This window comes from Takifugu flavidus, chromosome 1 (genome assembly GCF_003711565.1).
Source record: "Takifugu flavidus isolate HTHZ2018 chromosome 1, ASM371156v2, whole genome shotgun sequence".
Taxonomy (NCBI): Eukaryota; Metazoa; Chordata; class Actinopteri; order Tetraodontiformes; family Tetraodontidae; genus Takifugu; species Takifugu flavidus.
This window is the reverse complement of record NC_079520.1, coordinates 14,285,834-14,312,335: the sequence shown is the minus strand read 5'-3', so window position 1 is coordinate 14,312,335 and position 26,502 is coordinate 14,285,834. Positions and strand designations below refer to the sequence as shown.

The following is a 26,502-nucleotide window of genomic DNA, read 5'->3' as shown; positions in this document are numbered from 1 at the left end:
TTATTTCATCCTCACAAAAGCAGATTTAGTGAAATTGTCTGAAAAGTCAAGAGCTCCGGTAGGTTTTCATGAACTTTGTAGTTGTCAAAACGGATTGAAAATTTAATGAAAAGTAGTCAATTAATGTTTGCTATTATTTCAGATAATTGAATTAAATTGTCTTGAGATTTCTGGAGTCAAACAGAATTCTGATCTTTACCTGCCACCTGATTCTGCAGCTCAACACGAGCACTCATGAGCCTTCAGCTGTGATTCTGATTAGACATTAATCAAATCAATCTTCATCACTCAGACTTTAAGTCTGGGGAATTCTTTCTTGAGATGCACGCGTAAGCAAATTTCATGGAACTCTCTCCTGTCTGACCTCTGTAACACAAATTATCTCCTCATATTCAAATCTACAGTCAGAACCTCTGCAGAAACTCATTTTATATAATAATTTTTTTCAATGCTTCAGTACTTGTTTCCATGGTTCAATCAGGTTTTATTTATTTTACTCATCATGACCGCGTCCTCGAGAGTCATCAGAGGTGCTTTTAAATAAAATCTATCGATATTATTTGACTAGAACAGGTAGTTTAAGCAAAGCTCTCTGAGCCAGCGTCCACTCTGCTGGACATCCAAGGCCACAGGTCAACGGTTGATGGTGAAACTTTAATGTTCAAAGAAGGAGACTGTCCCACGATCACACTGGTCACCATTAAAAATACTGTATGGCTAGAATATTCAAACTATTTCTATATCTTCTGTGCTGTTGTGCTATTCAATATGCACGCTGTATAAATGAAAGTATGAAGTTGCAGCCCGACGCCAAAGGTTTCATGTTTAGTCTTCCACGATCTCCTCGTATGTTTGCTGCCCCTGGTGAGCCTCATCTTTAACAATGTGTGGATCTCCTCCATGTTCTTTTCTGTGAGCGTTGCCTTTAGCTTGGTTGTTTCACCTTGTGGGTATTGCCTGGCATAATCACACAATTGATCTTTTCTCCTCTACCTGTCAGAATCATCAGTCTACAATAATAAACTATGTGTGAGTCCTCTTTAATCATTTATTAAGAATGAACCAACATCGCCTTCATCCACAGACCGGGTTTTCATCAAAGGCGTTATACATTGTATGCGTCCTCCCAGCCTGTGTAGTCCATTATGGCATCATGCAGGGCTGGTGAACGGCCTCAGTGTCCCTTCCTCTGTTTTGTCATCACAGCTGGGTGAAATGAGGGATTGTCTGGGGCACTGAAGGATGCTGCTTTCACAAACTTCAGCCTCTGTCATGGAGCTGAGATCACCCCATTGCTTCAGTTTAAAGCAGCATGAGGCACAACAGTGCACGGACACCAGGCCGAATCAGTGAACACTGCAGAGGGAACCATGCTGGGGACTGTGTAATCTGTAAATACTATTGTAACTAAAATCTAGATTTTGTGCTCAAGATTTAGCAACTTTTCTGAGCTTTTGACCAAATAAAAATGTAACTAACAAACTAAATAACTTAGGAAGCTACACATTCTAATATCCAGGTGTAAAGTGACTGGATCACATAAATCAAGATTGCCTGTTTATTAAGGATAATTGGATAGCTCTGTGTATATCTGTTTAATCTGAACGTTATATAGTGAATAAACTCATCGTGTCACTTCTTTTGAATTGGACCTGTTTGCTATATCGCATTTCAGAACAGCCTCAGGCCAGAAACGCTTGTGTTTCCCCGGTGGAGACGCGAGAAAAGCTTCAGGGCTGTGACTCTTGTGCCCTCTAGTGGTCAGAAACAGTAGAAGTCAGTCAAACACGAGGAGGTCGCTTATATTGGATGATTAAATAATGCGTTGGCATAGATCGAGGTCGAGAGATGTCACGCTACATAATGGAAAATAAGATGTGAGGTTGTGTTTTATATTTTGCTTGATTTTCTTTAATTATGTTGTATTTTAAATGTAGATTTGTTCTCCATCTTTCCCAAAGTCCCCAGAAAAAATCCTCTATTCTTCTGAGTGTATGAATCAGAGAACCTGCTGCACAAATGATACATTCCATATCAACCTTCAACCTTTTTTACTTCTGTTCTTTCAAACAACAGCACAAAAGGAAGAATCACATAAACCACAAAGCTCAAACAGGACGAAAGAAGTAAAACTGGCAAAGGTTGGCAAGTGTCACGATATACTGCATCAGCTGAGCCCTTTGATGGCAGAGGTGCTTTATTATATTGACGGCTTGTTGTTGTAGCTGTTGTCAAGAGTTCTACCCTGTTAGCCTGACATCTTAATGGTCACAGCCAAACAGTTCCAGAGATACCCTGCGCTGTTCAGGGAGGGCCCTCCCAGCTAGAAATAGCATAGGGCTGTCAAAGTGGTAGTAATGGTTGCCCACGATCACCTTCAGTCCTTCACCATCACATATGGCAGCATCGATCTTCTGGAAGAGCGAAATTGGGCGCTCATTATCTGCGACACGCTGGCTGGACTTCAAATCAACGTCATACATTTTCTGACCTGGGAAACACACAAGAGAAAAGTGGGATTGCCTCTATGAATGGTCCGTTGTCTTTTCATTCATCATTGCTCATTTGGACTTTAATTTCAAGGTTTTGATGATAATTATTACCTTTGATGAGGTGAGCAATGTGGTGATCCCCGCAGACAAACGCAGCATCAATGGGGCCTTCGATTCCCAGCTCCTCCTTCAGGGGTTTGGGGTAACCCTCCAGGTGAGTGTGTGCAGTTCCAGTTTTATAGATATGTATTTTATCATTCTGACAGGACATAAAAAAGTAAGAAGTAATAATCACATCATAGAAATGACATGTTTCTCTGGTCTAATGAGGAGGTGCCAGTTAATTTACCATTAGACACTGACTTACACTGATATTTATGGGTAATTGCACTGGATGTTTGTGTGTGTGTGTGTGTGTGTGTGTGTGTGTGTGTGTGTGTGTGTGCGTTGCTTCCTTGCTTTTCACCTTGATCATGTAAAGGTGGTCCTGGTAGGAGAAAACAGCATCCACATCACTGTGCAGCTCTTTGAAGGCGTTCTCAATGGTGTCGGCTTTCAGTGTGTCATTAGCTTCTTCTTTAAAGAGGAAATGGTGGCCTGCAGAGCAAAGACGGTTCAGGACTGAGGAGCACTAATACCCAGAATCAAAGACAAATGAGGATTCTCGTGATAGACAGTCAATGACAACACAATCTAAAACAAAATCTAGTTTTAATTAAGGAGAAGTATTTGGTTACTGCTGCTCCCAAGTTCAATATTCTGCAGACCAACATGTCTGAAGCTCTGGGCCGTGTACAAAAGCTGGAACCAGCATGGGAACCGTTCCTGAAGAAGTAGATGTGTTCAAATCGCACCTCTGAAGGCGTACTTGTTTCCAGCGTTATCAGAAGTGACGGCATCCAGGTGAACGCGGCTACAACGCTCTCTCTCCACAGGATCGCTCTCTTCACCTGAACCATAAACAAGCAAAATGCTCACACTAAATACAATAAGTGGCTGGTGCTGGAACGGAGTACAGTTAGAATTCATTGTTATTATTCGTTAGTAGCTACTTAATCATTAAAACAAATGAATACAACATATGAGTGCTGCTACTATTCACTGACACTGGGTGGTGAGTAGAAACTCTCCAGGGTTTAGATGAATTACCCAGATGTTGATTTGTCACTTATATATACCAGTAAAGAAAATGTCCTTATAAGTGTGGTTAATAAAAGACTTACTGAACTTGGCGCATCTCATGAAGTAGTCTCGGGCCTCTTTGGGGTATTTGCCCAGCACTTCCCCAGTTTTGGGGTCGAACTTGGAGAACATGTGTCCGTGGAAGCAGTAAAAGTGTTCCATAAAGCGGAACGCGGACGTACAGTTTGGCATGTCTTTGAACTCTTTCTCATCTACAGCCTGAGTTCTGACGTTGTAGTGGTAGATTTCATCTCCTGCATAAAAAAGAGGAAGAGATCTTTTTTTTTAAAAAGCCATCAGATTTCTGCTTTCTAAGATCAGATGAAACAAATGGTTTTCTTGCAGCGTGCACTCTAAGAACACACCTTTGAAAAAGATGACAGAGTCTTCTTCACACTCTGGATGGGGACACTCCACGGCAGCGTCCAGGTGGTCGGGGATTCCTGGGAAAACTTCAGAGATCTTTTTGGGGTAGCCTTGTTCAAGTTTGTGCTGGTAATAGCTGAACACACTGTGGTCCTGTATTAAAGAGTAACACACCCAAAAAGGTAGTTTTTACTAATAGCTACCTCATTGTATGTATCTCTGTACTAGTAGAGCAAGAACATTTAAGAAAGCTCAACTTCAGCTCTAGTGCAACATGTGACCTGCAAAGTCACAGTTATCATTAAGTTTTATTACAGGGAAACAAAATATAAATATTCATTCATCATTGTGGATCATTAAATGACCATAGAGCCCCAAATATCATCAATCAGAAATACGAGCTGTACCAAGAAGAAGAACAGGTGGTCGTGGTCGGTGCTGTTCTCAAAGTGCATGCGGAAAGCAGCGTCCACATGGCCCAGGTGATGGTGGTCATCCAACTCAGCAAAGGACTCATTTGACAACTCTGCTTTGCCATGGAAACCCTTAAACAGGTGATCGCCTGGGAGGTGTAACAGAAAACAGCCGCTTTAAAACGGTGTGTGTTGGCCTCCGGTGTGCGGCACGTGCACCCACCCTTGAAAAAGTAAGGGATTCCTACTTCATTGACTGCCACAGCGTCCATCTCCAGACCCAGGCAACGATCAAGTACAGCTGCAGAATAGCCCCAGTTCAAAAACAAACATGCAAATATACACACTCATCAACTATGTCACCCTAATGTCAGAAGAATAAGTTAAAGTAGGACTGCATTTCTCTCACCTGAGGCATGGCTATTACTGCTTGGAAAGAAGGAGAAAAGACATAAAATATTGTGTTTCCAATCCCTTTAAGACAGTTGAGTTGGATGGATCAGATGCATCAGCAGGACCAACACTTACCAATGAGCCCATGTCACAGCCAGGGCCAGGCAGAGCACTTGGGTGAGCAGCTTCATGGCTTCCTGTCCTTCACTGAAGAGGCCTGGACAGAGCTAACCGGGGATTAGGTTGACCTGGCTCCTGAGGCGACAGCCTTTTATACCATACTGTGATACATGGGTGGAGGGGGCGGATGGGATAACCCGAGTGGCGATGGCCTAAGACCGCCCCAGCATGTTTGACATGATGAGCTATGGCACAGAGAGTACGAGTAAATGCCCCGAAAATCAAATAGGTCACCTGCAGCCATGGAAATGGGATCAATACAGGTGGGTTTGATAACCCAGCAAGGCTCATCTAGGCTGATGTTTATGCCTTTTTTTTGGAGGAGGATCTTTCAAAAATATGAATATTCAAAATATTTCTTTTTGTCAGACTATAAACACACGTATACTCATTATTTAAAGAGAAACAAAGCCAAACACGAGCGCCACTCTGAGGCAGCACGTACATTTTGTGCACCACGGATGAACATTCAATACTTTTGCTGAGGGGAAGTTAAAAGTGTTTAACGAATTAATTTACTTCACATTCTGTTTTCAACCTCAGTGCCCCAACAATACAGAAATAAAGAAATAACCACTGCGCTGGCGCTAAAATAAAGCCTCGTATAATATTTGCACCATGTTGGATAATTAACAGAGTAGTCTGTATACCCCAATTGTGTCATTAAAGAAATATTTGGTATATGGGGGACTAAGTATATAACTGCCCTTCAGGGGCAAACAAAGGTCTCCGGTTTAATCTTGTGTAATAAGGCTGTTGTTTACTAAAAGCTGGTGAGTCTTTGTTTGCCATTTTTATGTGTCCTCTGCTCAATTTCAACACAAAAAATTAATTTCCAGATGCAATATAGAAATGTCTGTAGGTGCTGCATTCAGGGCCTGAGAGATGAAAATGTTAGTGAGGCTCCGCAGACGGACGGACGGACGGACACGATTCGACCAAGCTGAACTCAGGGACTGGATTATTGCCCTTCAACTGTTGACATTCGAGAACAATCTACACGACGTGACCAATCTTGAGAGTTGCGTGGACAGAGCAAACAGGGACACATGTGGGGCTATAGTGGGGGTGGGGAGAGGGGTTATCAGATGTAGTGGACCACTGCCATGGGCTGGCAGCTTGTCCAGGGTCTCGCCCCATGAACCACTTTCTTTTTTTATAAAGACCACGGAAAGTCAAAGGGAAAAAACCAAATTCCAGCTTGAAGTTGTAATTGCAGCATTTTTGGATGCTCAACCACCTCTGTAGATACAAGAACTAATGCTTCCTAATGATCATTTATATCAGTTTTTGTCTGATTTTAACTTCCTCTCCTTTGATTATATTCTGCAAATACAAACCCAACTTACCGCTCGAGTAATTCTGTCATTTATTTGCCATGCCAGATTTGTTAATGCTCATTTTAGATGATTCAAATGATATCTTGATGGTGTGGACGCCAGAAAGAAAAGGTAAAGTGCTTGGAACAAGATAGGAGACTGACAAGAGCGGACAGCTGTTGCTGGACGGATAAGTTATCCTCAATTACAACACTACTCACAAGAGAACAAATAAAGACAGAGACAAATGTGATATTGCTATACAAAGAATTTATAAATTAATTGTAAAAATCCCCTTGTAGTGTTTGCTCTCACAACCTTCTCACATTGTATTTTTGTCAGTTTTTGTGATTTCAAAATCTAGAAAAATATTTCAGACATGAATCATTACATTAATTTTTAGCATTATTTCCATTTCATCCTGTTGGTTGTTACTGTGCACGTGCAACATGATTTTGATTTTTTTTACAGTATCTCCCATGTTTAAGCCTCATCTTTCTACTTACAGCGTTCATCAGTGCATGTTGCATAGATCACAGGGGACAAAATCAAAATCAACAATTGAAGAAAAAAAAGTGAACAAGAATAACTGTACATAACAATGGGAGCTTATAGGCATTAGAAATCAAGACAATGTATGGCAAAATGATCAGAAATCAAGATAAAGGACTGTATAAACATATATGATATCTCTTCAATTTACATGAAATGTATTCTAAATTAATGTGCATATGACATTTCCAACTAACTTAAGCAGTTCTTTTAAAGGAGCTTTTTGTTACAATTATGTCACTCCCAAAATTGAAATTTACAATTTTAAATCCAAATCCAAGAAGAGTGAATTTAAAAAAAAATGTCATTTTGTTTTCATTACATTGACAGATTCATTGTAATATTCAGATGCATCTTTCCTTAACACACAAAAAGGGGCATGCTTCTACAGCTACAAGTTCAAGTGGCACCAAAAACAAAAACCCTGTTTTGAATACATGTTAAGCACATAATTTGATGACAATTTTAATTTCCCTTGGTTCCATCTTATTTGTCTAAATCATGTCTTTCATTGTTCTGAGGCTTGGCAGGAAATAAACACTAGTTTCATTTACTAGTTGATATGTATGAAATACAACATTTCTAAAACTCCCTTTTTCTTAAGGAACCACCAACGCACCTCAACCTTTCAAATGAAATTGGCATTTTAACTGGCTTTTAGAGGATAAGAGTGATAAGGAGAAGAGATTGACCGTCTGACAGTGGCGTAGCACCAACAAACTAGTTTTCCAATATTAAAAATACTACAAATGCTGCATGAGGTAATGGCACCCGACTCTTTAGAAGCATGTCTAATATTTAACGGTTGTAATAAAATCATTACTTAATTATGACTGGATCACATGAAATTGGACAATTAACAAAGCACTACTGGGCATTGTATGCACAGCAGATGGCCTCAGGTGTGCATACACTAGTTTCCCTAAATATGGCCTACCTTTGACATCATATCCTAAACATTTTCAGGTTTAAAGACTAGGAGACAAAATCTAGATTGGCCGATTGAAGATTACAGATAGAATTTTACACTTTTCTGACTATACCATCATATTAGCCATATTAGGAAACAAACATGAGAAACTTGAGGGCTACACATTTCTTCCCTTTGCCACTGATGTCAGAAGTGGTTCAATTGCGACTATGGCTACATTTATCCAAATCATGTTGGCACTTGAGCTTCTCATCAATGGACTCTTGCAGAATCTAGGTGATTTACAGCAAAATACAAAACATAATGAGCTATAACCAAAGGACAGGTAGCATTATAAAGAGTAAAACTTCCCTTTCCTTATAACACATAACTAGAGAGGATCAATAGATCTAAATAGATCTGTACAAGGTCACGACAGTACTGACAATGAGTGACAATAACAATGTGCAAAAATCCAGGTTTTTGAAAGTCAGAAATATTTTAACTAGGGCTGGGAAGAAATGTCAGTCAGATCACTGCAATTGTATATAAAAAAAACTGAAATCAATAAGTAGTAATGTCACATTCTCTCATTGTCAGTATTATTTTATAGTAAGGACTTAGTGTAGCAAATGTGACTGTAGGTAAACCAAAGGTTTTGCAACAAATACGACTGGAGAGATTTGCTAATTAACAAGAAAACTATTAACTACTAATAAACGATACACAAAATTACCTAAATGGAACTGAATAGTGAAGTTCTTTGAAATATCCGAACCAGTAAAATAAATAACAGGCACTGATATCCTCACAGATGATGCCTAAAAATAGCAGGAGTCACTGTGTGTTACAAAACGTGTGAGTTAACCACATAGCAACTTGTTAAGTGCCAGTCAGTGCAACTGAATGTACAGTCAGCCAGTTTCATTTAGACACACTCCTTTCATTTAACTAGCTCAGAAAAACTAAATATATTTGTCACATCCACAACAGAAATGCATAAAGGAAAATATTGATTTGCTTATCAGGACCTTTAAAAAAAACTAGGAAAAAAGAAAGAAACACCAAAAATAGCTGTATCCATTCCCTTTCTACTTTTATCATTAAAGTAAATAACAGATAAAAAGGGATGACTGGGGAGGCAGTGATGTCCTATGTCACCTGGGTCACCTTAATTCAAATGCAATGACAAACTTGCTATTGCCTACAAAATGGTGCATCTTTTAAAAAAATACACATTTCAAACTAAACACAATGTCCAAAAATGTTAAGCTGATTCACAGGAAGGGACCCTGTCACTGTCTCACAGCGCTGTGCTCCAGCCACGTCATTTTTGATTTGATTTGAATGTGAACAAAGACTATTGCATCAGTTCATTGTTGACTGACCTTTGTTTCCTGTTTTGGACTACAATTAGAATTCTAAGGAAAAGAATTCTCTTTTACACATTAAAACTATCACCACTACATGCACCCATTTTTTTAATCTGCTGCAGTCATATTGTACCATATTGTATGTGTAGGTACAAGCTTTCCAATAACATTACCATCTGTATTACACCTGTATATAGAATCTAAATATAATACCGCACATGATATGCACAATGCCAAGTTTACTGATGAGAAAACCTACAGGTCAGCCCAGAATGATTCTAGTAAAAAAGAAAAGTCTTTGTTCTCACTTTGTTCATTCCTGTCATTAGTGACAGTAAAGTTTCAGTGCGTATTTATATATTTACAAAATAAGCAAGTGAAGCCAAGAGCCTGAGGGCTTAACTATCTATTCCTCTGCACCTTGGCTATGAGAAAAAGGCAGAGTGACGGCGTGCTCTTGAGCAAGGGCGGCAAGCTCTTTGAGGAACTCGCAAAAGATGATGGCACAGTAGACGGCATTTTTGACTCGCAGCACCTCGGCTTGCTTCTCCTGGCCACTGGCACGACTTCCTGCACTGCCCCTGAACAGAGTGTTGTGCAGCGACTGGCTGAGGGCTAACTGAGCAGCGTGCCGGGCCCGGGTTGGGCTATTGGTGTGACGAAGGATCAGGTCTCCGATAGATGATTTGCGGCTCTTTACTAGAGCACAAACACAAGAGATAGTACAAGACGTTAAATGAATTGGACTTCTATTTTTCCTTACAGGGCTGTTTGTATAAATCAGATTGCTGCTTGCTCTTAAGTATATACGTAAAAAGCAAACTGGTCCCAAGACAGTTTCTACAAGATAATACACTCATATTTACCTAGTGAATCAGCACGTCGTAGCGGAGCAACTCCTACTCCTCCATCACTGCGGTCCACTTTCCCTCTGGCCACCAAATACTGTTGGGCTTTTTTCAACATGCCTGGGAAGTCCTCATGGGAAGCTGCAAAGACTTCAATGCGGTTCTTCACTGAGCCAAGGACCTGTGGTGAGTTGGAAAAATCCATCAGTGCATCCAATCATGGGTTTCTTGGAACAATAAACATGCTCCCTGTGCGCTAATGGCTACTATTTCCACCTTAGATGTGAAACAGCACTAGACATTTCTCCAGAACTAATCAGAAGGGGATTCCATCTAACCTACAAACAGCAGGGTTTTGTGCCAATGCATCAGGCTTGCTTTTGGACAAACATGTTATCAGTTTCTGGTGTGCAAAGTCTATATGTCAAGACACACCACTGTATGTGTCTATAACACCTGACACATTGGAGAATATGTTTATATGACAATGTTTTAAAGAGGGAATAAAGTTGCTGACACAGTAACAATGATCGGATTTTGTATCAGTGTACCTGAATCAGTGACTTCACACTAGGCTGGAAGACCATGTTGGTGTTGAGGAGGAAGGAGCGTAACAGAGGTTGTGGATAGCAGGCCAGCTGAGCAACAATGCCCGTGAGCAGGATGTTGACATACAATGAATTTTGAAGCATGTTCTCCAGCTTGGTTAAAAGTACCACCATAAATGGACCTAGAAACAGAAAGAAAATTATCTTTGGCCTACTTGTGGACCAGAAATTTTTAAGCTAGTTAATGAATGTAGCATTTGACTATTTAATAGAGTAGCCTCACCTGTGTATGGTTGAGAGGCAGTTTGGTTTTGTAGTCTAGCAGAACTACTGAGCGGATCGGCTCCTCCCTTGATGTCAGTTGTCAGCTTCACCTCATGAGCCATGGCAGAAGGCGGCCGCGGTGGCGGCGGCTGCTGCTGCTGCTGTTCCTCCTCCAGTCTATTTCCAGGGAGCTCTTCCTGCTGACTGGCTGCTCTGCGACAGTCCTTCACTCTGTCCTCCAGTTCACTTAATTCCTGAGTGAAGGCCTCAATATTGATGCCCCGGCCATTGGAATCTGCCCCAAGTTGCGAGTCTCCTGGCGCTTCCTCTAAAAGTTCCTGAATAAGAGACTCCACGGATTCGGTCTGTGTTGAGTCTACAGTGTCTGTGGATGTGGAGTGTGAGTTTAATATGTCGCTTTCAGTGCTGGACATTATTTCGGGGTTTGGAGTGGGAATCTGATTAGTACAAAGTGACAGCGAAGGATTCATTTCACTCATGCTGAATACAGCCTGGGGTACAGAGGTACAGCTCTGTGAGAGGCAGGTGACAAGGGATCCACTCTGATTTGCATTTTCATCTAGATCCTTCGGATCTTCAAGATCTCTTTTTGCTTTCTTTATCTCCAGCCTGTCACGGTTATCTGAGCATGTTTCCTCCTGCCCAGTTGTCCCATTATACATTGTCTGGGAACCACTAGTTGTGGAACACATCAGAATATGATTAGCTGATGATAAAGTCGAGCGGTTCTGCAATAAAGGTGTTAATGAAGATGATGAAGGGGGAGTGCAATTGGGATTTGGGGGGAGCTCGTCCCTCTGTAGGCTTCGTTTCTTGGAGCGTGGCGTGAGGCTGATACAGTTGTTTTTGCCAATTGTTACATCCCAGTCTCCACTATCAAGGTCTGAGCTGTTAACCTCAGAACGTCCGGCAGACAAAATAGCTGCCTTTGGCTGGCCTGGAGGAGTGTTGCTGACCTCCCTGTGCTCCACAGAGAAGTGTTCAGGGAACATAGCCATGGAGGGGTTGTTGGATTGTCTTGGAGGTGGAAGAACTGTGTTGGGGGATGGATTTTCACCATCATATGGTGCTGACCAGTCACGACAAGCCCACGAGCACACTTCAATGCACTGCCGGGCATCTTTGAGGTACTCCAGGTAACCCGAATTCCAGGCCAGACATTCTATATTAGTACACAATTGGTGCCTGGGGCTGTCAGGAGCCAGGGGGTGGGAGCCAGAAGAACCAGAATACAGTGACTCCATACTGCTGGGGGCAGAAGGGCCCCCTCCACCTGATCCACCACCACTACTCTGTTGCCGCATGAAGAATGCTAATCGAGATGGTGTACTGGATCGTAGAGGACCAGTAGACTCTGTGCTGGGGCTGTTTAGTACTGTATAAGAAAGGAGAAGAAAACATGATTATAGAACATGTACAAGAATAAATAAATACACCGTAGCGTAATGCCTTGTTCACACTACACGACTGTCATCTTGTTGTTCACACTACGCGATTCTCTGTCATCTGGTCGGGAGATTTAGTGTTCACACATGACTGGTTGGTGACAGGAGCAGTTACATTAGATAAATCTACATAAAATTACATAAATCAAAATCAGGATGCAAGGTTGTTTTGTATTAAAAACTCATGTGAAAAGTGAAACAGGAAGTGTGCAAATGGAATGCACAGGCTGAGATTTGTCATTGCAAACGTGGATTTGTAAGGAGCCCTACGCATGGCAATCCTGGTTTCTGCTCTCATTGGCTGTAGCTCTTTATTCTGTCACCACGAAACATCTGGATATTTGGTGTTCCAGATATTTAGGTTAAGTCGGCGACTCAGAGTCGGGCTGTTGCCAACCACCTAACTGGCGTCTTCAGGTGTTCGCACCTAATGACCCATGGCAACCCCGATCTGGGGAGGAGAGCAAAAACCAGTCCGCGACCAGCCAATGGGGCTAAAATCATGTAGTGTGAACAGGGAATAAGGATATGATAACTTGTGCCCTTGTTGTGAACATACACAAACAATGCTCAGCCCAGGGGGGCCCAGTATTCCCATAGAACCACATATTTCTTATTTGTTCACACATGTACGGCACACATGAATCACAAAAAATATTTAACTCGCATATTAACAAATTTGAGTAATGGTGTCAACAATGTATTTTTTTTTATTTTTTTTTTTTTTTTTTTTTTTTTTACAAAGCAGACAACCAATCCCATTCTGGACAAAATAAAAGACTACTTGTAATTGCCTGATTTCAAAGTATTGCTCACATTAATTAAATTCTTTTCCTCAATGTGTGGAGATGGACATCAGCACATGAACAAAGCAGCACATGTGACTGCCAGAAAAAGAAACGTGCCTTTGAATTCTCTTAAAGAAAAACTTTTAAGGTGTGATGGTTTTTGCTCACCTCTACCCCAGAACGCACCATCTTCCTCCTGCTCAGTGGAGTGCATTGTATTCAAACGGCAGCACTCTGGGATCAGTGAAAGAAACTTGTCAGCTGATTTTCCGTAGATGTCGGTCTCCCTGATTGAACGCCGCTGACTCAGCATTACATGGTTACAGGGCAGGAGATACCTGAGAACAAATACACAAAAGTATGGACAAAAATGAGACACACTGCCATAATGATTGAAACCAGTGGATGTATCCAATCCATATTAAAAGAGCCTATTCAAATCTGAGATGCATGGATACCTGAGAATGAGCTGCAACATGACATCTTCACAGTTCAGGGACAGTAGAGTCTGGAAGAGGCTCAACGATACCATACAGAGCTGTGACACACAGAGATGAATACTGATCATTTCCTAACTAATGAGCCAGAATGAAACTGAAACTGATTCATTCAGAAAAAAAATGTCCTTGCAGACTGATTTACAGACTAGAAAATTAAGTGTGATACAGTACTTGTGGGTTCACTGAAATCACCACCAACCACACACAGGGGAAGTTCCTCTCTAACACAAATACATCAAATTTCATACCCTTGAATTGCCACTGATATGTGTCAGTAGTATGTCCAGGATGGTATCGTTGTCATGGTGATGTAGCATAACAAAGCATAGGAAGGTTTTTAGCAGGGAAGTCTCTGAGATGCTGCGTAGAAAAAGATCTAGGTAGGCGGTGCTGGCGATCATTTCATCCAATGATGACTACAAACACAAAAAATGGCATAATTAATAAGTACAAACCATTCTAACATTAAATTCTTCTTAGTAAAATTCCCATGTTCAATTTCCCCCTCTTATTTCCAACTCTTAAACCTTTTTAGCTGTTTTGTAATGCTTAATGTCTGTCATTCTCAACTGGTTGATGACCTAAACAAATACATTTTCTGCTTTAAACACACAATTTCTCCTTCACAGGTACATAACATTAGGCAAAGATTTATTATGTGGTTCATCTGTTAAAGCTCAGGACAATAGCACGCTCAATCAACAGTTCCAAAGTTACTTCTCCTACCGTATGCAAAGTTGGACCCATGACAGGTACAAGAAAGCCATTGTGGAGGTAGTCCAGGAGCTGGGAGCGTACCAGTGGGTGTGCGACCTGGACCACCGCATTGCAAAACTCCAGTGAGTTCATGAACAGTTTAAGCGATGACACGCCCATCCAGTCTTCCCTCCGCAAGGCATGCCAGTCGTCTCCTTGGACCTCGATCTTCCTTGGCAAAGATGAGTAAAGAGCACTTAAACCTGTTGCCAGCACCTGCAGAGAAAGAGAGACAGGCCTCAGGACACAACAGCTCCTTCTTAAACCCAGCAAGGTCACTGGGCTACAGACTGGGTCAAAGACTGAAACTCATTCCAGTCAGGGTCATGTGGGGTAAGAGTAGTCAGCATTCGCTGTGTAACAGACAGGAATACATCCTTCACAAAACACACACAACATCCATTCAGACCTGAGGAAAATTTAGAGTCTGAGAGTATCCTAAAAATAAAACTTTGGGGAGGAGAATAGCTAAAGCAACATTCCTCCATTCAGCATGCTGCAAAAATGGAGCGAAGTAAACACTGCCTCTCATGACAGACAGGAAGCAACATACCGTGCTAATTCAGTACTGCACAGTATGCATGTTTACTTTATTAAATCATTTTAGCAAACACATTTGTTTACTGCAGCTAAAACTTTGTTAAAAAGACTCAGAACATGACAAGAAGTTGTGACCTTGCACTAGTTAATTTTTGTTTTCATTCCCTCTACCCCTGTTTTCTATCTCTCCTAGTGGGGATGTGTGTTGCCCATAGATACCTTTATATGTTACAATCACATTAGTTGATGATGTCAAGCAGAAATATTCTGCAGTAAAATGGCATTGTTCACAACTTGAATTTATATAGGGAACCCTGATTGGTTTCTTGATCACCCCAATAACTTGGATGGACATAAGAAGGATTTATCTGAGGCTGGAGTAGTGTGACATGCAAATGCAGCTGCCTGAGCTCATAAGATCAATACTGTGGTGACTAACGCTGTGACGCACACCTACTACTAGAAACTGCAGCAGTACGAGACTGTTCCAACAACGGGCACACTGAAGTATGTCTGCAATTTAACATGACAAACTACAAGCCAGTGATAATGGAGCTTGGCCAAGCATAATAGAACCAGGGATCACACTGAGAGGCAGACATCTGTTCATTGGTGGGAGGGAAAGTCCAAACATGGTCTGAGTTTGAGCCTGAGGTTGTCTGTCCAAACATTTGATATGGATGTTTTTGGAAAACAACAAAATTCTTGTATAACAACTTTCTTTTTCCATTTAAATGCACTTAAATTTCTCTTTTTGGTATTTATGTGTATGTTTGTGATGACTTTAAAGGTTTTTGGGAATATAACTGGGAATGTAATTTCTAAAGCTGTATCATTGCATTAGGGTCACATCTACTCTTTATATTTAATTTTCAGACTACAACTTAGAGTTAAGATCATTTTGAGCTGCCTTAGTGTCAAAATGATTGTAAATCCTTAATATTTATTCACATCAGGCTTTAACACAAAAGTGACACATCCAAAATTTCAATATGTAGTCCAACATTGATTTTAGCTGTAGTGGCACACTAAGTGCATTCAGATGAGGCGGTGGTGCCACCATGTGTTGGAACCATAACAGAGCATAAAGCACTGCAGGAAGCCACAATTCCCCTACAAAGACACTGGTCACATAAATCCAGAACTAACTCATTATTCACATGTCAACAATTACATTCAGCCGCAACTATCCAGTTAAAAAGGGTCTATTCCCACCAGCTAGTGATGGTATCAGAGTGCATGTTAAACATACATGATTTTTAAAAAAAAGGGAAAAATATCAATCCTATCATCTTATCAATCAATCATTATTCTGATGCACCATACAATATCTGAGATCATCTGTTTACATGCACTATGTGTGCACCTGTCTCGCCCTACTGTGTTCTGAACTATACACAGGTTTAAATGGTAGATACAATGCAATTTGGAATTGGAAATAAATTGGTGATGCCTCAGCCTATTCCCATTGGAAAAGGCAAAGAAGAAGCAACTCTCAAAAGAGGCAAGATAAAATTGGGATTTGTTTGTGTTGTATTTCACACCTGCAGAAAATACTGGAAGGACTGATAAACAGTGCGACATGAAAAATGGCATACTGGAGTCATATTTTAGCACAGGCACGGGATGACTGTTCCGAGTACTCTTTAGACCTCACAATAAAACCTCTATGTCAGTCTGCAAGTCTGACATTCTTCCATGGTGACATGTTACAAGAAGACAATCTGTGTTACAATATGTGCTAGGAAGTCCAAACTTGGAATGTGCAATAACATCCTCTCCAAACGCAAAACCTGCACGTTCACTTACCGGGCAGAAGTAGGAGTTCTCGGTAATATAATGTGCCAAAGCATCGTGACTGGCAGATGCCGCCATGACCAGCAGAAGCGAGTCCCGGGCCTGTTGTCCAATGGCTCCTTCCCGATGAATGAATGGCACAAGCAGGGAGAAGATCAGAAAATTTGTAGAGCACTGTTCAGCTGGTGCCGCCTGGAACAACTTTTCAAGAACCACAGGCTGCCGGGCCATGGACACACAGATCTGGTGGGGATGTGCAAAGTCTAAATTTTCCTTGCAGGTTTAATTGATTCATTCAGTCACTGTATAGTCCAACATGATGTCCAAAGGAGAATCACCACACCACATGTTTTGAGGTACAACATTATTCTTAGCAATTTGCCAACATACCTGGTTGAGTAGCAGAACAAGACTGTTTTCAAGGGCTGCTGGACAGCCAACCTCTGGTTCAGCACAAGCTCCCAGTAGCCTCAGGAGAGGGTGGAGTACAGCAGAGTGCTGCAGGAGAGGCTGCTGGGACTGCCCGATGAGCATCTCAAACAGCTTCAGCAGTGCTCCCTGACTCTCCGAGTCCAGGCCGCGGCGAAGGTGCCAGTGAATCAGGCGCTCCAGAATGTTCTTTCTGACCACCAACTCCAGTATAGGACCCATGTTTGGCACGGTGCCATCGCCATCTGAGCTCTCAGACGGCTGCTCATCTGCCAGCAGACATAACATCTGGTCTGTGTGATTCCTCACTGCTGTAAGGTCATCACTGGAGGATGAAGGCTCACGCTGTTCCAACACCCATGAAACCTGTACAAAGAGGTTTTTAAAATCGGTTACATCACATCAGCACAAAAGTATTAAACAATTTATGTCTGCAACAATCAAGTAAAATCCAATAATTAGCTTAGACCTCACTGCCGAGTAATCAGTTATGGGTGTAATTACATTGGATAAGCAGGAGGATGTAATTTGCAAGACAAGGTTTTCTGCATAAAGGTGCATGATATATATCCAGAAATAGTGCAAATTGGCTTAAACGTCACAATTGAGCAGATGTCTGCATACCATTTACAGGTCAGTCTGTTCTGACAACTCTTGCAAGATAGCAATGTTCATATATTTCATACGTTTTTCTTAAAGCTGAAGGTCTAAACGTCTATCAAATGTGTCTATCAAATTCCTTAACATCAAAGGAAGTGTGGTGGAAAATAAGTTTATGAACCATACTTCATAGATACTTTATCCTAATGAAATGAAATTTGACATAAATACAGTTTTAAAAAGGGTTGAACACTAAAGATATCGAAATATAAAATTTAAAAAACTTTTTTTTTACAATTCAAAGCACAAAGACTTTAAAATAAATCCTTACATAGGCCCTTTGTGTATATTTTACATATATCACTAAATGTGTAAATTGCTGGAATTACAATTTAAAGGAAAAGAATTACAAGTAAAATAAAAAATTTCAAGCATTATAAACACAGCATGAGTCAAGTCAGTCCTGTGAATAGCTAAATAGCTTTAAGCTTTCATTTTACTAAAATTGCAACACTGTTGTAAAAAATCAAAACAATACAATGCAAAATGCAATACAATAACTCATAGGTAAATAAGATGCTGAATAAAATTAAACGGGTGCACCACATGACTCACCTGCCTCCAGTGATTCTCAAACACCATAAGACATGTCTCTGGGTCAGCAGTGCAGGGCCCAGGGGCGGCAGCGTTGTGGCCCTGTCGGTTCCCAGGACCCCTTGGGTTCAACCTGCTCATCCAACTCATACTGGGCCAAGCAAGAGGCCAGTTAACGATGACAAGAACTCTAACACAGGAGTTCCGGGAAAAATGGGGTGAAGACAGGAGAAAGTATAATGACAGAGGGATAAAAAGAAAAGGATGTTCTGGGAAAGGTCAGGAGGAGTAGGAGAGGTAAGGCCTGTCTGGAAGGAGGGTGAAGGAGGGGGGAGGTCAGCTTTGTGCAGAGGTGCTGTCACTGTCGGTCAGTGGAGGAGTCTTTAGTGAAAAAGTCCGCTGTTGCTTCAGAAACAATGTGACCCTGTCCTCCCTGCAGACCCTGTCATCCAGTCTGAAGCCAACACCACCCCATAGCCAGTCAGGTCGGAGTATGCCACACTGTGGTTAAGACAAAGAAAACAAAACATGCGAGATGATTAAATTAGGCTAACTTTCACAGTTCAACCCTCAAAGTGGAACACAAAAGCTAAACGTTAAAACAAAGTAAGGGTGAATGCCTGGCTAGAATATGTATACCATAATAAATTTGGAGAGACCGGACCTTTTTCTACATTGATGGGCAAAGTGCAAGAAATTTACATAATAGAGTATTATATCCCCAACACAATTAATTCTAAAGCTTTTTTGAAGTTTTCTCAATAAAGTGTATATTTCCTAATAGGATGTCTTCCTCTCTGGACCATGATGTGCAAGAAGTCTCAAAAAGCATTTCTAACTAAATACAAAGCATTGTTAAATAATGAATGATTTCATGACATAATTCCATTTTTAGGAAGAATCAAAACATTAAGTACAATCCAAAAGCTTTATTACTTGTTTTCTAAGAGACATCCCCATCCTCCATACATGAACTGGACGCCTGTCAGACATGCTAACAGGTCGTGCTGCCTGACTGTGAAAGAATAATAAATAATTTGCTAAACTCTGTTCAAAGTTCAACTACAGATTCCATTCAGCACATGCTTTAGCACCTAGTAATAAAGGCACCCAGGTTTGCTAAAGGTTAGTTCTCACATGCAGCTCAGCTCATTTTATTGATTTCAGACTCAGATTCCATTTACCAGAGCAGCAAAAAATGTAAATGTGCAAATACTTTCAAACATATAGCGTTTTATTATTGTCATAATTTCTGTGGAACTGAAGGAGTGTTCTGATAAGTCATGTGTCACAAAACGATGTCACTGTTTTCAACAAGCGCAACAGAATTACAGGGTGTGTGGGATCCCTTAAGCATTTTGAAAACACCCTCTCACCCCACACATACCGCAGGGACTCGAACTCTCTAGGGCGTTCAGAAGAGAGAGGCTTAAAAAAAAGGCTTGTTTACTCATTACAAACAGTAAGTCACACCTGTTTTCTGCACATTTTATTACACGGGTTTGAAGATTTCTGTGTGACTCGTATAGGATAGTTGTGAGTGTGGTTGACACCCCTGCCTGGATGGGGACACAGGTCTGGGGCCGAAATTGTCAATGGGAAAAGTATGACCTATGACCTTGACAAATAAAGAATCATTAAGAACACTGCTTCCCAAACACCATCACCCATGGGTTGGATTTTCTGACTGCTACACCTCGTCTTCTGTATTCAATTCATTCTTTAGTCTTGATTCATGCTGAATAAAAAGGAGTATTTGCTTCAGCGGTTTGGATATAAAGTGACATGCAATATTTGCACAATATTAGCAACATCTAATGAGCTTGATTAATGTGTGTGTAATACAATTGGCTGTGCTAGTTACTGCAACATTGTGTGTGCTCACGGACATAGCGGCAGATTCCTGGGACTCTGGGAAAAGGACCGAAACTTCCATCTGCTTATTTGTCTCAGTCTTCTTTTTAAATAGTTCTGAAATACCCGGAATACCAAATAAATCTGTCTGTCTGAATGATGCTGGTGGTCTATCAGTGTCAGGAGCACATACAACACTCACTCATTTCATTCAGCAAATTCAACAAATCAGTTTAGTACGCTATAAACAACATAAGATTTAAGACTTGTGTGGATATGTTTTTCTTACAGCAGATTGATTACTGTTCACTGTTTTCAACACTGTTTACTGGACAATTACGCGTTTTTAACATCCATTTAACACTTAACGCATGATCCTATAAATACTACGCGCGACAACAGTTAACAAAATTCCTCAATTATCATGTGTCTGAGGATCTGCAACATTTGAGAAAATAAACATTTTGTGTTCTACCTTGAATTAAAGCTGTCAGTACAGTCCCAGATTAAACCATACTATGCTAAAATGAACATAAATGGGTCACAAATCCTGTCAGTCTAGGAGGTGAATGATGGTAAGAAGGGAGATGTAAAGATTCTTTAAAGCCTAGTGTTACGGGCAGTAGTGTTTTCCAGATCATATCCCCATCATGACATAGATGTCACCGACCGCAGCGGCTTGTGTTCGGGCTTTGCCGGAAAACAGTCATGGCACGTCAAAGGCGAAGTGATATGAAGCTCAATGAAAAATCAGGGAATTTAGCTATCACCTGTTAATAGGCAGAAACGTCCGTCACAGTCAGTTCTTAAAAGTGAATTTAAATCCGCAGGCACTCACCGTGTGTGTCTTCAGAGGTACCAGATGTAAGGCGTAGCTTTCCACAGCTACCTGCTAGCTGCCTGCTAGTAACTTAGCGCTGGTGGCTTGCTTACGACTAGCCGCTAATAAATCCACAATGTCAGAGAAACACACAGACAAGCTGAACACATGTAGCCTACAGAGACCTTGCAAACTCTGCGCCACTGCGCCGACCAAGCTAACAAACTGCCCGCTCGGAGGTAGGGCTGCTGTGCATCCCGCAAAGCGTCGGATAAACATCCAGTGATGAGTCTCAAACACTCTTTCCCGCAGCCATCTTACTTTGACTCCGCCCACACGCTCCTCTGACTCAGCCAGCGGGGCTCGTGACGCGGTTCAGGTGACCAAACGGAGCACGAATACCGTGACAGATGTGCCCTTTTTTTGACGCTGCCATCTAAATAATGAATATGATGAATAAATTAGTCAGCTACAAACCGTTAGCCCAGCAGTGCAAGGTTACTGAGCCCACTTGGATTTGATCTGTGGAAGATCAAAAGCCCCTCAGAACATGAACAAAATTTGATCATCGCTCTTTGGACCATTCTCAAATCCATTCATACTTTTCAGAGTTTTGCTGTCAAACAAACACCTACTGTCACATAACCTCCCCCTCTGCTGAAGTATTAACAAATAACAACATCACTGGTTTACACTAAATCTTGTTTCCACCCACTTAAGCATCTTCAGATCGCAGGCCTAATTAAGCAATGGCGTGTTCTTCAGAAGAAGGTAAGTTCCCAGGGGAGATTGACATTTGTTGTTGTGTCCTTCCATAGAGACCTGCATCACCAGGCACAACCTGGCCACATGCTGCGAACCGATCCACATATTGCTTGATGTAAGTCAAGGTAGGGCATTTTTGTCAGTTACTAGTGAATAAAGTGTGGGATCTGTGCAAGAGTGGCAATTTCACTGCAAAATAAAGTACCCTCATTTCAAGAATGGATAATACAAGTGACACCAGGCCAACAAGAAACCGATGGCAGAGACTGCTCAAAGGACGACAGAAGCAGAAGGTGGATGTTATTGAAAATGTAGCAAAGTATGATAAGAACGCCATCAATATGCTGGATATCATGTGAGTAATTATTTGTTGGAACAGGAAACAAGTTATTATGCATGCAAAAAAATGTTGTCTGTTTGCTCAGTTCTGGATGTTTCTTTTCTTTATTAAATTGAGTGAATGAAAAAATGCTGAATTATAATAGTTTTTGCATTCTCATTTCCTCAGCTGGAAAGAATGGTTAGTTGATCCAGCAGAGCAATTTTATTATGTCTGGCTGCAGGTTATGATCTTGCCCATTGTGTACAACTCTGTCATCATCATTTTGAGGTACAAACATATCTGATACCTATATTCTAAAATCATGTGGCAGTTCATTGAAACCGATTGTTTTCTTAGGACATGTTTCACTACAATCGCACTGAGTTACCTGCCTGTGTGGCTAACACTGGATTACCTGTCTGACCTCATGTACATAGTTGATATGATAATCACTGTTCATACTGGTAAGTATTTGTTTTTGCACATTTTGATTTAATTATGAATATTATAAAAAATAGTACAGACTTATCATAAACAGCTGAAACCTACTTCACATAGAAAGATTTGTTTCTGTATAAAAAAAAATCAAACAATGTTTTTGACCAAATGATAAAATAAAGAAAGGATATTGACAAGTGAGATAGGCCTCCAAGAAATATAAATGATCCAGTTCAAGCAAACAGAGAGAGCAGAGGCCTTGTCTCAGTAGTGCTGGAGGGTCACTTTAGTCTTTCTGAACCTACCTACATCTGAGTCCTCAACACTACTTGCGCAAGTCTTGTATTCATAAACATTGATTCCTGGAGGAGCTGAAGGAAACTAGAGGCTACCTGCAACACTAGTTTGAATATGGGAAAGGCCAGTATGCCCAGAAATGGCCCAAAGTGGAACCAAGATGTACAAGAATGGCAGTGCAGAAATAATAATCTCAAATTGATAATTGATGAGAATTTCTTTAATTTGTTTGAGGGCACAGTTGCATCATGTTCATCACGGATATCTTAAAGCAAATAGTGTATCAAGTTTGGGGCTTTTCTCTGGCTCTTCTTGTTAGCGTGTATTTTCCAGGTATGACTATATTATTAATGTCCTGTAATGGACCTTGTTTTTCTCTTCAGGGTACTTGGATCAAGGTATCCTGGTCAAGGATCTAACTCAGCTAAAGCAGCGTTACTTGCACTCTAAAGCTTTTTTGAGAGATCTGGCATCCCTGATTCCCACTGACCTTCTCTACTTTGTGTTTGGCATCCAAACACCCCTGGTGAGAATCAACCGTCTTCTTCGGATGCCAAGACTGAATGAGGCGCTAGACCGCATGGAGACAAGAACATCATACCCCAACACGTTTCGCATCTCCAAGCTGATGATTTACATCTTTGTGCTGATCCACTGGAATGCCTGCCTATATTTTGCACTCTCCAGCTACATTGGTTTCGGAAGCGATCGTTGGGTGTATCCTAATATCACCAACCCGGAGTTTGCATCATTGCGCCGTCAATATATTTACTGCTTCTGGTTCTCGGCACAGATTTTCACCACAGTAGGAGACACTCCGCTACCAAAAAGGGAAGACGAGTACTTGTTTATGATTGCAGATCTTCTCATTGCTGTTCTGGTGTTTGCATCCATTGTTGGCAATGTTGGAAATGTCATCACAAGCTTGAGGGACCGTGACAATGTCTTCTTCCCTAACCATGAGCTGGTAACCAAGACCTTTTATTTGTGTGTGTGTATATACACATGCAAACACACACAACTAACAAACAGCCACCTGACTGTTTTTGGTAGTCATTCACTGACAGGTCACCTGACAGGTTAGTAGATTTGCACATAAAGAGTGACCTCTGCTTGGCTGTTAAGCTTAGATTAAGATGTACTTTATTCATCCCCGTGAGGAAATTGAATTTGAAATTGAATAGATGACTCATTACATAAGAATAGAAAATGTAATTGCATACCCATTTTTATAAACTTTCACACAATTACTTCTGTTAATCAATACAGGTAAAAAGTTTGAAATATGTCTGTAATTTAACATTCATACACATATGATCAGTTAGATAGGCATCTTTAACCACACGAGAAGCAGTATAACATTCAAAAAAAATAAGACACGAGAAAGGTTTATAGAGTGCTGACATAAGGGTAAGATGATCAAAGAAAGATATGAGACACGGGTAACAGAAAGTAGGAAAATAGAACCAAATGAATGAAAAGCACTTAAATATAATACCAATCTCCACATAATACAATATAAATGGCAGCTAGGACTATCTGATCCCATAATTACACCTAACCTTATGCTATGTCAGGGAGACCCTGTTTATGAGCTGATCATGACAAACTTTAACACACTGCAACTAAACACAACTAGTTATCGTTTCAATATTTTCTTTATAAGATGCCTCTATTATTACCCTTCTCTTTTAGGTGAAGGCATATTTGAGCAGCCATCAAATTAGTAAGGAACTCCGACATCGTATAGACAACTGGTATCAGCACCTTCACATCAACAAAAAGATCATACGAGAGAATGAAATCCTGCAGGAGCTTCCATTACACCTGAGGACGGAGATTGCCGTTAGTGTTCATCTCTCCACGCTCTCCAAGGTGACTATCTTCCATAACTGTGACAGAAGTCTGCTGGAGGAGCTGGTGCTTAAACTCACACCCCAGGTTAGCCGAGTTCATCTGTTAATGACATCATCTAATGCTGAACAATCAAAGTAGCTCAAATTTCCACTTTTGTTTGGACAACTGTTAAAATGGCTGCTATAAAGAGCAATGCAGAACGGGCTTCATTTAGGAAAGTAAAGTATAAGCATGCAATATCTTGGCGCCTTTTGCCTTGCAGGTATTCAGTCCAGGGGAATATGTCTGCAAAAAAGGAGATGTAGGACACGAAATGTACATCATCAAAGAAGGGAAGCTTGCAGTGGTGGCAGATGATGGGGTCACGGAGTTTGCTGTTCTCAGCGATGGAAACTTCTTTGGAGAAATTAGTATCATCAACATCAAAGGTGAAAATTAAATTTTTCCCTTGATAATATAGGTTGAGTGCCCTGCACTGTCCAGGGTATTTTTGCCTCTTGCCCATGCATGGATTGATGGATGATCTCAACATTTTTTTTAAAGAAATCAATAAATGTGTGATTTTAGGTAACAAGTCAGGCAATCGTCGCACTGCCAATATCCGAAGCATTGGCCACTCTGACCTGTTCAGCTTGTCGAAAGAGGCCCTAATGGATGTTCTGTCTGAGTTCCCTGCAGCCAAACGTCACCTGGAAGAAAAGGGCCGACAAATCCTGACTAAGATGGGAATGCTTGAAGAGAATGGGGATGGAGGGGAAGGAGAGGCAGCAACAGTGGAAACCAAAATAAAAAAACTAGAGAGCAGTCTGGAAAGCCTGCACACAAAACTGGCACGGCTTATGGCAGAATTAGAGTCCAGCAATGCCAAGATGCAGGTCAGGGTGGAGCTGCTGGAGTGGGAGGTGGCAGCATTACATACTGACCTCTCAAAGGAAGAGGAAGATGCAAGAGGAGTTCAGGGAAGAGGTGAAGGGGTGGGAGGGGAGGTACAGTTGGAAAGAGAGGAGGCAGAGGGAGAGGAAGAGTGGGAGGCTTCAGATTTGAAGATGAAAAGACAGAGGCAGGGAGAGGATGTATTCAATGAGGGTGATGGACAGAGCACTACAAGTACAAAAGAGGATGTCAGAAAAATAGAGGTAGACAATTGTTGTGGGTCGAAAGACCCAGAGTTTCATGAACAAAACCAAGATGTTAGAAAGATTGTCAGAGAGGATGGAAATGATAGGCTAGGAAAAGGCGACGGGGCTGAGATGGAACCTGCAGAAATGAGCTCAGGAGAAAGTGAAGAGAAAGAATGTGAATTGAAAACACAGAAATCTGAAGAGAAAACAAATTAAAACCTAGTGATATATGTTTTTTAAAAAAGTGGAATTTTAAAAATTTATTTTTGCTTAATTCAAGTCAATTATAGTGACTGAAGGTCCCTCATGTTCACATCATGTTAAATTATGGATGAGGATTCTCACCATCAGGATTTGCTTATTTGTACCATCACACTGGCTTATTTGTATGATATCACAAGTTATAAATGTGGTGATTGTTAAAGCCAAATTAATTTAAAATATCAGTTGCCAGAATTTTACAGGTTTAGTAATTTTCTTTTATTTATTTCAAAATAATTTCTTCTCTTTTTGTCTTATGTACCCCCAGGTATTACCAACTTATTACCAACAATAAAGGTTTATTTTAAAAACGTCAAATTTAATTTGTGCAGTAAAAATGCTGAAAGCAAGAGTGAATACCACTTCATCGCCTGTCTCTGTCAATACACTGATGTGTATTTAGCTATTGCAACAATTTATGGGGGGGGGGGTTAAGGGAGAAACATTATCAATTGAA

General features: G+C 40.9%; 3 protein-coding genes across 6 annotated transcripts; 1 reads left to right on the top strand and 2 right to left on the bottom strand.

The window, feature by feature from the left end:
- Positions 1 to 2,036: 2,036 nt before the first annotated feature.
- On the bottom strand, positions 2,037 to 5,177 carry hpxa (hemopexin a). 2 transcript variants are annotated; one of them, XM_057048644.1, is made up of 10 exons: positions 4,982 to 5,177; positions 4,863 to 4,882; positions 4,677 to 4,754; positions 4,448 to 4,602; positions 4,040 to 4,193; positions 3,716 to 3,928; positions 3,347 to 3,442; positions 2,959 to 3,089; positions 2,604 to 2,751; positions 2,037 to 2,491 (listed from the first exon to the last, which is right to left on the bottom strand). In XM_057048644.1, the coding sequence occupies exons 1-10, from the start codon at positions 5,035 to 5,037 to the stop codon at positions 2,262 to 2,264; spliced, it is 1,281 nt and encodes a 426-aa protein (XP_056904624.1). In that variant the 5' UTR covers positions 5,038 to 5,177; the 3' UTR covers positions 2,037 to 2,261. The 2 variants fall into 2 exon arrangements, with proteins under 2 accessions (XP_056904624.1, XP_056904632.1); XM_057048652.1 differs by having other exon boundaries at positions 4,863 to 4,879; positions 4,982 to 5,174.
- A 1,418-nt stretch (positions 5,178 to 6,595) lies between these two features.
- fhip1b (FHF complex subunit HOOK interacting protein 1B) lies at positions 6,596 to 21,323 on the bottom strand. The gene is made up of 12 exons (XM_057048556.1): positions 21,003 to 21,323; positions 18,332 to 18,811; positions 17,078 to 17,482; positions 16,700 to 16,930; positions 14,321 to 14,566; positions 13,843 to 14,010; positions 13,553 to 13,632; positions 13,263 to 13,432; positions 10,860 to 12,236; positions 10,580 to 10,758; positions 10,047 to 10,209; positions 6,596 to 9,879 (listed from the first exon to the last, which is right to left on the bottom strand). The coding sequence occupies exons 2-12, from the start codon at positions 18,458 to 18,460 to the stop codon at positions 9,587 to 9,589; spliced, it is 3,441 nt and encodes a 1,146-aa protein (XP_056904536.1). The 5' UTR covers positions 18,461 to 18,811; positions 21,003 to 21,323; the 3' UTR covers positions 6,596 to 9,586.
- cnga4 (cyclic nucleotide gated channel subunit alpha 4) lies at positions 19,642 to 26,402 on the top strand. Of its 3 annotated transcripts, none has more exons than XM_057048584.1 (9): positions 19,642 to 19,772; positions 21,803 to 21,874; positions 21,967 to 22,104; positions 22,258 to 22,359; positions 22,429 to 22,535; positions 23,190 to 23,773; positions 24,502 to 24,747; positions 24,926 to 25,091; positions 25,342 to 26,402. In XM_057048584.1, exons 3-9 carry the CDS (start codon positions 21,968 to 21,970, stop codon positions 25,998 to 26,000), a joined length of 2,001 nt encoding a protein of 666 aa, XP_056904564.1. In that variant the 5' UTR covers positions 19,642 to 19,772; positions 21,803 to 21,874; position 21,967; the 3' UTR covers positions 26,001 to 26,402. The 3 variants fall into 3 exon arrangements, with proteins under 3 accessions (XP_056904564.1, XP_056904553.1, XP_056904545.1); XM_057048573.1 differs by having other exon boundaries at positions 19,643 to 19,772; positions 21,803 to 21,864; positions 25,231 to 26,402; XM_057048565.1 differs by having other exon boundaries at positions 19,643 to 19,772; positions 25,231 to 26,402.
- Positions 26,403 to 26,502: the final 100 nt, after the last annotated feature.